Source organism: Mercenaria mercenaria, chromosome 4 (genome assembly GCF_021730395.1).
Source record: "Mercenaria mercenaria strain notata chromosome 4, MADL_Memer_1, whole genome shotgun sequence".
NCBI classification, from domain to species: domain Eukaryota; kingdom Metazoa; phylum Mollusca; class Bivalvia; order Venerida; family Veneridae; genus Mercenaria; species Mercenaria mercenaria.
In genome coordinates, this window is record NC_069364.1 from 85,372,256 (window position 1) to 85,387,472 (window position 15,217).

At 34.8% G+C, this 15,217-nt stretch overlaps 1 protein-coding gene across 1 annotated transcript in view; it reads left to right on the plus strand.

The window, feature by feature from the left end:
* LOC123552342 (uncharacterized) overlaps positions 1–15,217 on the plus strand; it is a 469,144-nt gene that overhangs the window by 431,376 nt on the left and 22,551 nt on the right. Inside the window, exons 4-8 of the mRNA XM_053541855.1 lie at positions 828–1,277; positions 7,957–8,044; positions 10,141–11,591; positions 12,826–12,959; positions 14,530–14,587. Coding sequence (XP_053397830.1) covers positions 828–1,277; positions 7,957–8,044; positions 10,141–11,591; positions 12,826–12,959; positions 14,530–14,587 — 2,181 coding nt within the window. The remainder of the gene's footprint in view (positions 1–827; positions 1,278–7,956; positions 8,045–10,140; positions 11,592–12,825; positions 12,960–14,529; positions 14,588–15,217) is intronic.

Consider the following 15,217-nt stretch of genomic DNA (forward strand, 5'->3'; position numbering starts at 1 on the left):
GTGACTGCAAACTGGACTAGTATTCTGGGTAAATTGTTGTGAAGGTTTACTTGAGCACATTGTGTATAAAGGTTTTGTGACCACTCGTGGCGCAGTGTCCATCTTATGTCCATCAATTCACATTTCCTTCTCTGAATCAGTTTAGTGAAAGTTGATGAAACTTAGCACTAAAGCTTCTTAGATGGTTTCCATCTATGTTTTTATATTTGTTTGGGTTGCGAGTCAGATGTAAAACCACCATGATCTTCTTGAAAAGTGTTTTATAAGCCGTTTTAAAAGGCCTTAAGTAGTACTTCTTCTGGGCTCAACAAATTCTTTGAAAGCAACTCAACCTGCAGTATGAACTGCCTAGAATTTTCACTAGTCCTGTTACAATTTGTATTCGGCCTGCAATTCACTTAAAAAACATAAAATATTGGCAGACAGTGTTTATTTTTAAGTCTGTTAAAAAGGGTACATCTTGTTCTGGACTATCAAGCATCTAGCTGATGTCATTATGAGGTACTGTAACAGAGCAGGACAGATTTTAGAGTTTCCGACAGCAAATTAACGTCCGTTTTAGATATTTAGGTTATCCAACTTCTGCACGGCTCCACTTTAATTGGATTTATTGTCTTTTTGGTCAAATATCACACTTTCCCAGTTGGAAATGTACTACAGTAAGTTTCATTGGCCTGGTGTCAATTTCTGCTTGATATGATATGTCAAGCCCTGTTCTTTTCTGTTCAATTTAAAGTATAATTGTTATATATGTATAGGTACATTTTAAAGCAGATACCATAGTTTAGGAGTTAAACTATCAGCCAGTTTGAATGTTTCATTTACAGAAGTTAAGTCAGATGATACTGTTGGACCAGTAAAGTCCCTATCTACCAGGAACTCTAAACGAGCAGCTGAAAGTCCCGAAGTTGTACCAGTAAAAAAGCAGAAAACTACAGTTACTTCTACAACCAGAGGTGCAGAAGCAAAAAATGATTTAGAAAATCTTGTTGAACCTAAAGTACATCAAGAGGGAGAGAAAGTAAAAGAAGTAGGAAAGTCAGATGCTAAATCTGAAAATGAAAGCTTAATAGATCATCATAAAGCTGTACAAAAAAGTTTGGGTAATGAGAATAAAAATTCAACGGCAGGAAGTGGTTTGAAATCTGTGACACAGAGAGCAGGTACCACAGGGTCTGTGTCCGTAGCTGATATAATGTCACCTAGAAGAAGCTCAAGAGCTGTGATTCCTAACAGTCGATTTAAAGACATGGTTGATCCAGGCAAAAGGAAATCTGGTAGGTATTTTAGTTTGAATTCATACTTGTAATAATCCTTGTATTATTGGTTTGAATACTTCAAAATTATTATAACTTCTGGAGATATAAATGTGATTCTCTTTTTTTCTGTTTAACTGACTTACAGTATTTGAAGTTAGATATACAAATAATTCAAAGGCTCATTACTTAAAATTTATCTTTTTTATGCACAAAACTTGCAATGTACCTGTTCAGCTTCAAAGTAGGGCCTTCAGGGCTGAGTGGTTAAGGTTGCCTTCTTCCAATGCTGTGGGTTGGAAATTTTGCTTGTGATGTAGAATTCTTCATCCACCTGGCTTACAGCAGGACGGTTTTCAAGATTGCTGCAAGTCTTATTGGGCTCAAAATAAAGATATACATGTACTTAAGGTATTGGACCCGTAATAGAATACCTCCTTTTTGAAGAGTATTCAATTCATACCATAAACCTACCTTGACTGCAATTTTCAGGGGTGCGTAGGTTCAAGCCCCACTGGGACCCAATTTTTATTTCCATATTTTCCTTTTTTAGCTCATCTGATTTTTTGAAAAAAAATGATGAGTTATTGTCATCACTTGAGCGGTTGTCGGCGTCGGCGTTGCCTGGTTAAGTTTTATGTTTAGGTCAGCTTTTCTCCTAAACTATCAAAGCTATTGCTTTGAAACTTGGAATACTTGTTCACCATCATAAGCTGACCCTGTATAGCAAGAAACATAACTCCATCTTGCTTTTTGCAAGATTTTTGGCCCCTTTTGTACTTAGAAAATATCAGATTTCTTGGTTAAGTTTTATGTTTAGGTCAACTTTTCTCCTAAACTATCAAAGCTATTGCTTTGAAACTTGGAATACTTGTTCACCATCATAAGCAGACCCTGTACATCAAGAAACATAACTCCATCTTGCTTTTTGCAAGATTTATTGCCCCTTTTGGACTTAGAAAATCAGTTTTCTTGGTTAAGTTTTATGTTTAGGTCAGCTTTTATCCTAAACTATCAAAGCTATTGCTTTAAAACTTGCAACACTTGTTCACCATCATAAGTTGACCCTGTACAGCAAGAAACATAACTCCGTCCTGCTTTTTGCAAGATTTATGGCCCCTTTTGGACTTAGAAAATATCAGATTTCTTGGTTAAGTTTTATGTTTAGGTCAACTTTTTCTCTTAAACTATCAAAGCTATTGCTTTGAAACTTGCAACACTTGTTCACCATCATAAGATGACCCTGTACAGCAAGCAACATAACTCCATCCTGCTTTTTGCAATAATTATTGCCCCTTTTGGACTTAGAAAATCATTTTCTTGGTTGAGTATTATGTTTAAGTCAACTTTTCTCATAAACTATCAAAGCTATTGCTTTAAAACTTGCAACAGTTTTTCACCATCATAAGTGGACACTGTACATCAAGAAACATAATTCTATCCTGCTTTTTGCAAGAATGATGGCCCTTTTTAGACTTAGAAAATCATGGGTAGGACAATATTTCTATTGCACAAAAAAAATCAGATGAGCGTCAGCACCCGCAAGGCGGTGCTCTTGTTTCTAATAAGTTTTTACTTCTTTCAAGACTTATTATGGATGTTTTGTACAAAAATGGAAAAGTTTCATTTTATAAGCGATTTCTTGCTGTTCAAAGTGAATTTACCTCTGAATCAGGAGGGGTAGAGTTAGACATCTTTAAAAATACTGAGTTACAAATGGTAAAAGTTCTCTATTTTGCCTTCATTCTTTAGATTACATATTGTGAAAGAAATGCAGGTAGGTTTTACTTGTGCCCCCAGGTTATTTTTAGCTCATCTGATTTTTTGAAAAAAAATGATGAGTTATTGTCATCACTTGAGCGGTTGTCGGCGTCGGCGTCTGCGTCGGCGTTGCCTGGTTAAGTTTTATGTTTAGGTCAGCTTTTCTCCTAAACTATCAAAGCTATTGCTTTGAAACTTTGAATACTTAATCACCATCATAAGCTGACCCTGTATAGCAAGAAACATAACTCCATCTTGATTTTTGCAAGATTTATGGCCCCTTTTGTACTTAGAAAATATTAGATTTCTTGGTTAAGTTTTATGTTTAGGTCAACTTTTCTCCTAAACTATCAAAGCTATTGCTTTGAAACTTGGAATACTTAATCACCATCATAAGCAGACCCTGTACATCAAGAAACATAATTCCATCTTGCTTTTTGCAAGAATTATTGCCCCTTTTGGACTTAGAAAATCAGTTTTCTTGGTTAAGTTTTATGTTTAGGTCAGCTTTTCTCCTAAACTGTCAAAGCTATTGCTTTAAAACTTGCAACACTTGTTCACCATCATAAGTTGACCCTGTACAGCAAGAAACATAACTCCATCCTGCTTTTTGCAAGATTTTTGGCCCCTTTTGGACTTAGAAAATATCAGATTTCTTGGTTAAGTTTTATGTTTAGGTCAACTTTTTCTCTTAAACTATCAAAGCTATTGCTTTGAAACTTGCAACACTTGTTCACCATCATAAGCTGACCCTGTACAGCAAGCAACATAACTCCATCCTGCTTTTTGCAATAATTATTGCCCCTTTTGGACTTAGAAAATCATTTCTTGCTTGAGTATTATGTTTAAGTCCACTTTTCTCATAAACTATCAAAGCTATTGCTTTAAAACTTGCAACAGTTTTTCACCATCATATGTGGACACTGAACATCAAGAAACATAACTCTATCCTGCTTTTTGCAAGAATGATGCCCCTTTTTAGACTTAGAAAATCATGGGTAGGACAATATTTCTATTACACAAAAAAAATCAGATGAGCGTCAGCACCCGCAAGGCGGTGCTCTTGTTTAAATGAAGTGAGCAAAATTCAAAACAGACCTACAGGATTCAACTTTAATTTTTCAATGTTGGAGTTAGAATTCTGTCTCATTAAATCTGTTTACTTGAGGCACTCTAGAAAAAAATGATATTTACAGTTTTATTTTGTGTTTTATAATTGTTTAACAACAGCTTGATGTTTCTTTCATCAAAATTAATGCTGTAATGAATTCTCTGCAAACATTTTAGATAGTGGCCATCACATTGAAATTTGTCTCTACTTGAGCTTGAGGAAATTCCATAAATTATACAACATTTACAAAAAACGGCTCAGTAAAAGTTGTTTAAAATTTGCAACACTGTGCGAAACATGGTCAACTTTAAGAATATACCAAGCAAATGCCATTTTTAGCTCATCTGATTTTTTGAAAAAAAATGATGAGTTATTGTCATCACTTGAGCGGTTGTCGGCGTCGGCGTCGGCGTCGGCGTTGCCTGGTTAAGTTTTATGTTTAGGTCAGCTTTTCTCCTAAACTATCAAAGCTATTGCTTTGAAACTTGGAATACTTGTTCACCATCATAAGCTGACCCTGTATAGCAAGAAACATAACTCCATCTTGCTTTTTGCAAGATTTATGGCCCCTTTTGTACTTAGAAAATATCAGATTTCTTGGTTAAGTTTTATGTTTAGGTCAGCTTTTCTCCTAAACTGTCAAAGCTATTGCTTTAAAACTTGCAACACTTGTTCACCATCATAAGTTGACCCTGTACAGCAAGAAACATAACTCCATCCTGCTTTTTGCAAGATTTTTGGCCCCTTTTGGACTTAGAAAATATCAGATTTCTTGGTTAAGTTTTATGTTTAGGTCAACTTTTTCTCTTAAACTATCAAAGCTATTGCTTTGAAACTTGCAACACTTGTTCACCATCATAAGCTGACCCTGTACAGCAAGCAACATAACTCCATCCTGCTTTTTGCAATAATTATTGCCCCTTTTGGACTTAGAAAATCATTTTCTTGCTTGAGTATTATGTTTAAGTCCACTTTTCTCATAAACTATCAAACCTATTGCTTTAAAACTTGCAACAGTTTTTCACCATCATATGTGGACACTGAACATCAAGAAACATAACTCTATCCTGCTTTTTGCAAGAATGATGCCCCTTTTTAGACTTAGAAAATCATGGGTAGGACAATATTTCTATTACACAAAAAAAATCAGATGAGCGTCAGCACCCGCAAGGCGGTGCTCTTGTTTAAATGAAGTGAGCAAAATTCAAAACAGACCTACAGGATTCAACTTTAATTTTTCAATGTTGGAGTTAGAATTCTGTCTCATTAAATCTGTTTACTTGAGGCACTCTAGAAAAAAATGATATTTACAGTTTTATTTTGTGTTTTATAATTGTTTAACAACAGCTTGATGTTTCTTTCATCAAAATTAATGCTGTAATGAATTCTCTGCAAACATTTTAGATAGTGGCCATCACATTGAAATTTGTCTCTACTTGAGCTTGAGGAAATTCCATAAATTATACAACATTTACAAAAAACGGCTCAGTAAAAGTTGTTTAAAATTTGCAACACTGTGCGAAACATGGTCAACTTTAAGAATATACCAAGCAAATGCCATTTTTAGCTCATCTGATTTTTTGAAAAAAAATGATGAGTTATTGTCATCACTTGAGCGGTTGTCGGCGTCGGCGTCGGCGTCGGCGTTGCCTGGTTAAGTTTTATGTTTAGGTCAGCTTTTCTCCTAAACTATCAAAGCTATTGCTTTGAAACTTGGAATACTTGTTCACCCAAACTGACCCGTATACAAGAACATAACTCCATCTTGCTTTGAAGATTTAGGCCTTTGACTTAGAAAATCAGATCTGTAAGTTATTTAGGTAACTTCTCCAAACTGTCAAGCATTCTTGAAACTTGAATACTTTTCCCGCAAGCTGACCCTTTACAGCAGAACATAACTCCATCTGCTTTTGCAAGATTATTGCCCTTGACTAGAAAATCAGTTTTCTTGGTTAAGTTTTATGTTTAGGTCAGCTTTTATCCTAAACTATCAAAGCTATTGCTTTAAAACTTGCAACACTTGTTCACCATCATAAGTTGACCCTGTACAGCAAGAAACATAACTCCATCCTGCTTTTTGCAAGATTTATGGCCCCTTTTGGACTTAGAAAATATCAGATTTCTTGGTTAAGTTTTATGTTTAGGTCAACTTTTTCTCTTAAACTATCAAAGCTATTGCTTTGAAACTTGCAACACTTGTTCACCATCATAAACTGACCCTGTACAGCAAGCAGCGTAACTCCATCCTGATTTTTGCAATAATTATTGCCCCTTTTGGACTTAGAAAATCATTTTCTTGGTTGAGTATTATGTTTAAGTCAGCTTTTCTCCTAAACTATCAAAGCTATTGCTTTAAAACTTGCAACAGTTTTTCACCATCATAAGTGGACACTGTACATCAAGAAACATAACTCTATCCTGCTTTTTGCAAGAATGATGGCCCTTTTTAGACTTAGAAAATCATGGGTAGGACAATATTTCTATTACACAAAAAAAATCAGATGAGCGTCAGCACCCGCAAGGCGGTGCTCTTGTTAAATCATTACTATTAAGGGTCCAATACCTTAATTTATTGAACCAATGTTATAGTGTTGCTTCACAAATCCACAGGGTATGATAGTATAAACATGGATATGCTGATAATGTAATGAAACATGGATATATTGATACACATTATCAATATCAACATGAAACATGAACATGATGATCATGATATGTTGACAAATATTAACATGAAATTTTGAAATATTGATGAACATGATTACTAGTATGAAGAACAGTGTGTCTCAGTTGATGCACATAATTATGAATATCAGTATGACACATGGCTATGTTGATGGCCATAGAATTTATGAATACCGGTATCAGCATGAAACATGTCTGTGTTGATCAACATGAAACATAGACATAATTATATTGATAAACATAATAAATATCAAAATGAAACATAGATATATTTATGTTGATGAACATAATGAATCTCAACATGAAACATGATTATGCTGAAGGACATAATTATGAATATCAACATGATGCATAATACATGTCTATGTTGATGAACATACTTATGAATATCAACATGATTCATGTCTGTGTTGACGGACTTGTATAATTATGACTATTAACTAGCTACTTTTAACACAATTTTTAACATAGATATTTGTTGATAAACACGATGAATGTCCACATGAAACATATGTTGTTAAAATAATTACAAATATTAACATGAAATATGTGGATATGTATTAGACAGAATGATTAAAGTGGAATTATACGCATTTTTAAAGTAAAAATCCAGCTGAAATAGATTGTGTGTAAAAAGGGTGGAGGAAATTATAGCTTTTAACCCAATATACCAAACTCTTCCTGTTTCCAGTTCGAAATAATAATTTTCCAAATATGACTTTTGTAATTTTGATTGGGGCAGTCTTTTTAAGAAAAGTCAAACTGCATGCAGGAGTTGCTTCCCTTCAACTTCAGAAATCTCTATCTATAGATGAGGGAGATCGCAGCGTATAAGATTGAAGAAAAGAATTATTATTTTATTAGTCCGATTTCTTTATTTCTAAAGCATCAACTTCAAATACATGTACTTATGTGGCATTATTTTTAATCCAACTCATTTAAATGCACAGCAACCGAAAATTGCTTTTATAAAACATTCACCAAAAAACATGCGTATAATGCCACTTTAAAAAAAGTAGTATGTAAATAAGTTCAAACCAGAGGGCCTGATGGCAAGTTTAACGGTTTAATTACAGTTTTACCAAAAACATGTGGAAGAGTAAGCCTGTCTATGGTTTCTCAAATATACATCCAATATTTCAGTTATAAAGACTGAGAATGTGAAGGAAATCAGTGTTCCAGCTCCAAAGAAGCAGAGTGTTGACTATACATCAATAAATGTACAGCAACAGTGAGTATATAATTATAGACCAGCAGACTCTCAGTCAATCAATAATTTCCATTTTTTATAGGCCTGTCTCTGAAAGAGCAGGGCATATTATGTGAACACCTGTGTCGGCGGGCGGGTGGGCATTTGGCGTCCAAAAGCATGTCCGCTCTCTAGGTCAAACAGTTTTCACCTGATCTTCACCAAACTTGCTGACAATGTTTGTGGGCATAATATCTCGGCCAAGTTTGATAACCAGCCAAATCGCCCTAGGCACTCTTGGATTATGGCCCTTGAATTACTCGAAATCTGCGAGTTTAGCCTTGTCTGCCCTCTGAGTCGAACAGTTTTCATCCGATCTTCAGCAGACTTGGTAACAGTGTACGTGGGCATAATATCTCGGCCAAGTTCGATAACCACCCAAATCACCCCAGGCACGCTTGGATTATGGCCCTCAAATTACTCGAAATCTTTTTATGATACGTTACTGAATATTTACAGGGGCATATTTGTGACAGTCTGGCACTCTTGTATACTTGTTCATTGAGCTTTTTTCCTGTACTTCCTACATATTTATATATACGTTTGATAATAGAGGTATTTAAGTGAAAATCTTTTGAATGCTTCTTTCCTTTTCTGTTATAAAATGTGTCCAAAATCTCACTTCAAAGAATTGTTTACTCAAAGGTAGGACAAAAATCACGCTTCTCAAATTTCAACTTTCCCAGTTTTGCAAAGGCAAAGAATCTTCTCAAATATAACAAAAACAATCTTTGTTTTAATTAAATAAATTGTTACAATGTATTTGAAAGATCCAGATACTCCAGGCATCACAGATAGAATGATCATGGCCGTGGTTAACATTTCGAAACATGGAATTGTTTGTTAATTTTGTTACAGTTTTAGCCCGCCCGCTTAGCTCAATAGGGAGAGCACAGCTCTACGGATCTCGGGGCAGTGAGTTAGAGTCCTGGGCGAGGCGTATGTTCTCCGTGACGATTTGATAAAAGACATTGTGTCTTAAATCATTCGTCCTCCACCTCTGATTCATGTGGGGAATTTGGCAGTTACTTGTGGAGAACAGGTTTGTACTGGTACAGAATCGAGGAACACTGGTTAGGTTAACTGCCCGCTGTTACATAACTGAAATAGTGTTGAAAAATGGCGTTAAACCCCAAACAAACAAACAAACAAAATGTTACAGTTTTATCAGGCAGATTTATTTTAGCAGGAGTGTTGGTTTTGTCTTTCAAATCATGAAATCATGTTGTTATATGTAAATTGAACAAAGCATATGTTTTTCATAATCCGGGTTCGCACATTCCTGTCCACGAATTTGCTGCTAATCCTTGAAAATGACTTAAACCCTGGAACTTGAATTTTAAAAATATTGCTTGCATGATGCTCAAAACTCCCTGAAAAGTGCTCTGCCATCAATTTGCTTTGGGTAAAGAATAAATTTGATAAAAAAAATGAAATTGAATAAAAAAAGAAAATATAGTATTTTGCAACTAAACGATCTTTGTGTGCACTGCTAGCAATTAATGACTACATTTTATTGTACTCCAAGTACAATTTCTACCATGACAACAGTTTTGACATTTCCATTTTACAAATGTAAATTAAAATTGGCTGTAGGACTTTAAAAAAAACTGTTTTTTAGAAAATAAATAACAAAGTTTCGATGATTAGGAATGTCAGAAGTATGTTCTAGAATAAATGGAATGATTAACATCATAAACCTCGGCTAAAGACATATTGCTCACAGGAGCAAAATTAATGCATGTGTTCCATATTTGACAAACTTTTAAACATAAAATGTTAGAAATGAGGAAAAGTTTGCTAAAATAATAAAATAAATCTTAAGAATTAATGATGTAATGTTAGGTTAACCTAATGTGAATCGTGTACATTTTACAATGAGTCATAAATAAAATCTTTCCAAAATAGTTTATAAATGTTTAGTCTAGGATTTCAAGACACAGTTTCTCGAAAAATTGTCATTGAAAATTTGGAAAATCTGCTTGAAAGTCCTTGTTAAGTCCTTTGTTCTACATGGAACTTATCCTGGTTCCAGATTTAGTCTAACTTTGTTGTAAATAAACTTTGTTGTTTTTCAGAGGTGAAACTAATGAAATTATGGAAGAAATCATAACTGAAGAAACAAAAATTGATCCACTTGCTCAAATGAATTTAATGGACGACATGCTTGTTTTACCTTCAAGTTCAGTTGGTATGTCAGAAACAATGTCTGTTGAAACTGAAGCTGAGAGAAGTAACATAGGCTCAACTAGTATCAAAGTGATGAAATACCCCAGTGCTAAAGTAATAAGATATCAGATTGATTCAAAAGGTATCACTAGTGTAGGATCTGATGTCATGGCTGAAACTACTGAAGAGACGGAAGACGAAACTTCTGGGGAAAGATCAGGCTTAACCCAGTCTGGTGATGATGATGTAGCAAAAACTCAGAATAATTTTTTACCAGAGGAAACTGTACCAGCACCTCAAGTTATTGTTCTCCCAAGTGATACTGGTATGAGGAAGATAATCATTCCAAAAGACCCATATAGAGCAAGGCTTGAACAAGCCTTTGAAAAGAAAGGTGGTTCAATGGTGATTGGACCTAGCATAGGAAAAACGAGAGCAAAGAAATTAATTGTAACACCAACTCATCAGCATGTTTCGAAGAAAGAAGCATATAGGACTAAAATGACAGAGCATGGAGAAAATAGACAGGATAAGGAATCAGTAGTTGGAAAGAACTTGGGGAAATCTGGCGTCACTTCTGTGATATATCCATGGATGCAGAAGCCAGGAATAAGCACTGGACAGATAATACACACGCCAGAAAAACGACAGAGATATACAGTGCTACCAAGAAAAGAACATAATAATGTGACAAGTGTGGAAGTCAATCCACATGGTGAGGAAGATTCCACAGAGTTAGCTGGTGGTAACTCAGGACTTAGTGATGGTAATATATCTACTGTATCATCTAGTGCTGTTAATGCAGCAAAAGTACCAAATGTTAGAGTTGTTTATGTTAAAGCTAAACAGAAGGCTGCACCTACTACCGTTTCTGATTCGGGTAAGAGGTCTGAACAAGAAAGTAATGACAGGTCTGATGATAATAGTGCTTTAAATGAACAGATTGAAAGAACACAAGAGTTTGATAAAGCTGATGAAACCAGAATAGATAACTCTGCAGAGAATAATAGAGAAATTGATAAAATTGGACATTCAGACATAGAGCATACAGATAAAGACTCAGAAGAGAAAGAAGGTACAGATTCCAAAGAAGAAACAAAAGCTACTGAAGCAGCTGAAGAGATGACAAGTGTGCCTGTTGAACAAACAATTGCAAATTCTTTGTGTCAGGTTATTGAATACAAACAACAACCACAGACTGCTATAGAGTATGTGCTGCTTGATAACAAAATGGTACCTATACATAAACCATTCCAGTCTGGACATCATGGTCGAGGACATACAGGAAGGAGGACTGAAGTTGTTCACAGAGTTACCCCGGGGCGAGTGGAACCTGGTGGTCAGACAGAACAGGGTGTTGGTTAGTAAACTTTTTAAAAATAGAAAAATCTTCAAACAACATCTTCTCCTAAACCGCTGGTCTGATTTTGAAATAGTTTCACACAAATGGTCGTTACGTAACCTTCTGCCAAGATTGTTAAAATTTTTCCAATTCATCAAAAAACATGGCTGCCAGGGGCGTGGTCACTTTTTCCTATATGTATGTAGTAGAAACTTTAAAAATCTTGTGTGAAGCTACTGGCCCGATTTTAAAATAATTTCACACAGATGGTCCTTATTTGACCTCCTACCAAGACTGTTCAAATTATATCGATTTATCTAGAAAACATGGTTGCCAGTGGGAGTGGTCACTTTTCCCTATAGTAGAAACTTAAAAAATCTTGTATGAAACTGCTGACCCGATTTTAAAATAATTTCACACAAATTGTCCTTGTGTGGCCTTCTACAAAGATTGTTCAGATTATCTTTTCCCCCAGTAAGTAAGATATCAGCATTGTCAGCTGTTCAGAGTGCTATAAATAGAGGATATTTGTTTGTTTTGAGTGAATATGGAATATATCTCACTGAAAAGTGAGAAAATTTCAAATATTTTCATGAGCGCATAGTGCGAGTGAAAATGTGAAAATTTTCTCACTTTGAGGTGAGATCTATATTCTATATTCACGAAAAGCATACAAATTTTCTTTTTATTTTATGCTTAATTAATTCTCATTAAGTAAAATAATTTGAATGAAGAAATATACTGTAAAGAACAAAGTGCACCTACAATTTTCAGCCTGTTTTAAGTAAATGATTTAAAATTTATACACAATGAACAAGTAGATCAGCAAAGCTATATCATTTACAGTGAGTGATATGCATTATATCTCACTGATAGAATACAGTATTTCATCAGTTAGCATAAAATAAATATTGTTATAACATCTTTCGTTTTCCATTAAGGAAGATACCATTACCACAGCTAAGGGTGCTGTAAATGTTTTTATAACATCTTTCCCCACAGTAAGTAAGATACTATTGTCACATGTTCAGAGTGCTGTAAATATTCTTGTAACATCTTTCTGTTTTCAGTAAAGAAGATGCAGCTGTCAGTTGCTCAGAGTGCTATAGCTTTCCTTTTTCAGAAAAGAAGATACTCTTGCTCAGAGTGGCATAACTACTGTTCCAACATCTTTTATTTTCAAAAAAAAAGGATGCCATTGACAGCAATATAGAGTGCTTTGACACCTGTTTGAACTTCTTGAATTTTTCAGTAAAGAAGATACCACTGTCAACAGCACAGAATGCTATAAGTACAGTTATATCACAGATTGAAGATGGTCAAATCCAGCATGTACGCTCTGTACCTAAAAGTCATATCAAATACACAATTGCTTCTAGACAACAGGTTAGTATTGTTGTGGTGAAAAGGTTAATTTAATACAAGTTTTATGATTCTATCCAAAGTGTGCTTTCCTCATAAAGGCAACATTCAGAGGGCACAAGTCAAGTCATTAGGTCCAAGTTCAAGGTCACACAGGTCAAGGGTCAAAAAGCTCAAAATTGTGTCCGCTTTGTCTAAATCAGTGGAAGGATTTTCATAAAACAGGTATCAGTTGTTTACATCATCAAGAAGACTTGCAGAGTACACAGTCCAGCTCATAAGGTTCAAGGTCAAGGTCATACTTGAAGGCCAAAGGTCATGGTAACAACATTCAACTTACCCTGTATCAAAGCAGCATCAAGGTTTAAATTCACCTTAATTGATAGCTCTAGTTTATGAATAAATACGTAAATGCACACACTACTATGATGAAATAGAGCTTTAAAAGAAAAGAATTTGTTGTATTTAATTTCTTAAATTATTTGTAATAGGATATAAGGGGACAAACAATTGACTGGTTGTAGGTGTGGATGAAAATATCCAGCTCCCAGGTAATTGTTTTTACTATTATGTGCCAGGGCTTATCACCTGAACTGTTGCTCTTGAGCCAGATATTTTAATCCATGCTTTCAACCAGTGAATGATTATTCTTTGTTCTATCAGACATATCTCCTGCACATGCACCTTGTGCTCTGACCTTGACCTTTGAATGACAATGACGGTTTTCTGCCAGAGTCTGTCATGTGACTTAAAATATAAATGTCTTTCTGGATCACTAGTTTGCCATTGTTAGATACAATAAACCAAAATGATGTAAATATTTCAAAATGAACATTATTATCAAGCCTAACCCAGTAAGCTTATATAAAATTGGGAGAAGTTTTACCAAACAGCACTGTACTTTAACTAAGTTTTACGTTAGAGCTTGTGCTAATTTCAGTAACTGATTTTGGGTTTAAAATTTGTATAGTGCATGATTCCTTGCAACCTGGCGTTTGTATATTGTTTGATCAAGTTCTTGGGATGTTTCTTTAAATGAAAAAAATTTCATATAAAAAATGTAAAATGAGCAATATACTGTAGGTTTGACATATTCATGGGCATGCAATATACTGGTATAATTAGGCTCAGTTTGCAATATATATTTAAGAGAGAGCTATTGAGATGCCATAGGATTTAAAGTTGTTAACTCAGGAGGGATTCTTGGTATATTCCCCATTTCCTGTTCAGTTCAACTACATAATTTATCTGAGCATTGCTTAGTAAAATATCATTTGCTATTTCAAGACAGGGATTTTCTGTGAAATTATTAATATTTATTTGGAACTAACTTACATAGATATCGCGGTTGTGGTAATCCGCAATATAAACTACTAATGAATAATTGGAATTCCCATATTTTCACAGTTTGTAATCCAAAAATATATATCCCCAAAAAATAGCAAATTAGGGCAATACTACAAAATTTCCTGCCCAGGAATGATTTCACAATATAGTCATCCAGCATTAATATATTGTTGATACACTGATACAGCTGAATTGATTACATCCCTATCAAGTCGTATGTGGAACCAGAGATATATGTCTATTACAGGGAACATCTGATGAAGAGCTAAGCGAGGAGGCGAAGACAGAGGTTCAGCAACCTAGAGGTAGGAAAATGCATTTAAATGTGCTTATAGTAACTACAAAATCATTTAACCCTTAGCCTGCTAAATTTCTAAAATGGACTGTCCCATCATTCTGTTTGGGCAATACCATTTATTATTTGAAGGGGTGTTCACTGAAAATTTACTAACTGAATAGCGAACAGTGCAGACCATGATCAGCATGCACGGATGTGCAGGCTGATCTTGGTCTGCACTGGTCGCAAAGGCAAAACCAGTCACCGCCAGCAGACTAAGGGTTAATATTTTGGGCATTAATTTTTGTGATATCAGCAAAAATGGTTGTTCTGCGGGACAGTATGTAGAATATGCATATTATTTTGTTTGCTCGACTGCATTTTTGTTTGCTAGTCTCTCGGGCAGTTATCAAAGAGATTTTAAAAGTATAAGATTTATGATCTGGCACATAGATAGAAGGCAGTAAGAAGGATATGTGTACATGAACTTGTCTGTCTGTTTGCCCATCTGTTAGTCTGTCACAATACATGGATCGTATTATAACTTTTTAAACTACAAGATATTTCTTTTGTTAAATCTGATAGATAGTAAGGGCAGTATTTTTTTTTTGTATATTTTGTTGTTTTTACTTCTAAAATTGTTGTTGCCAAGGCAACA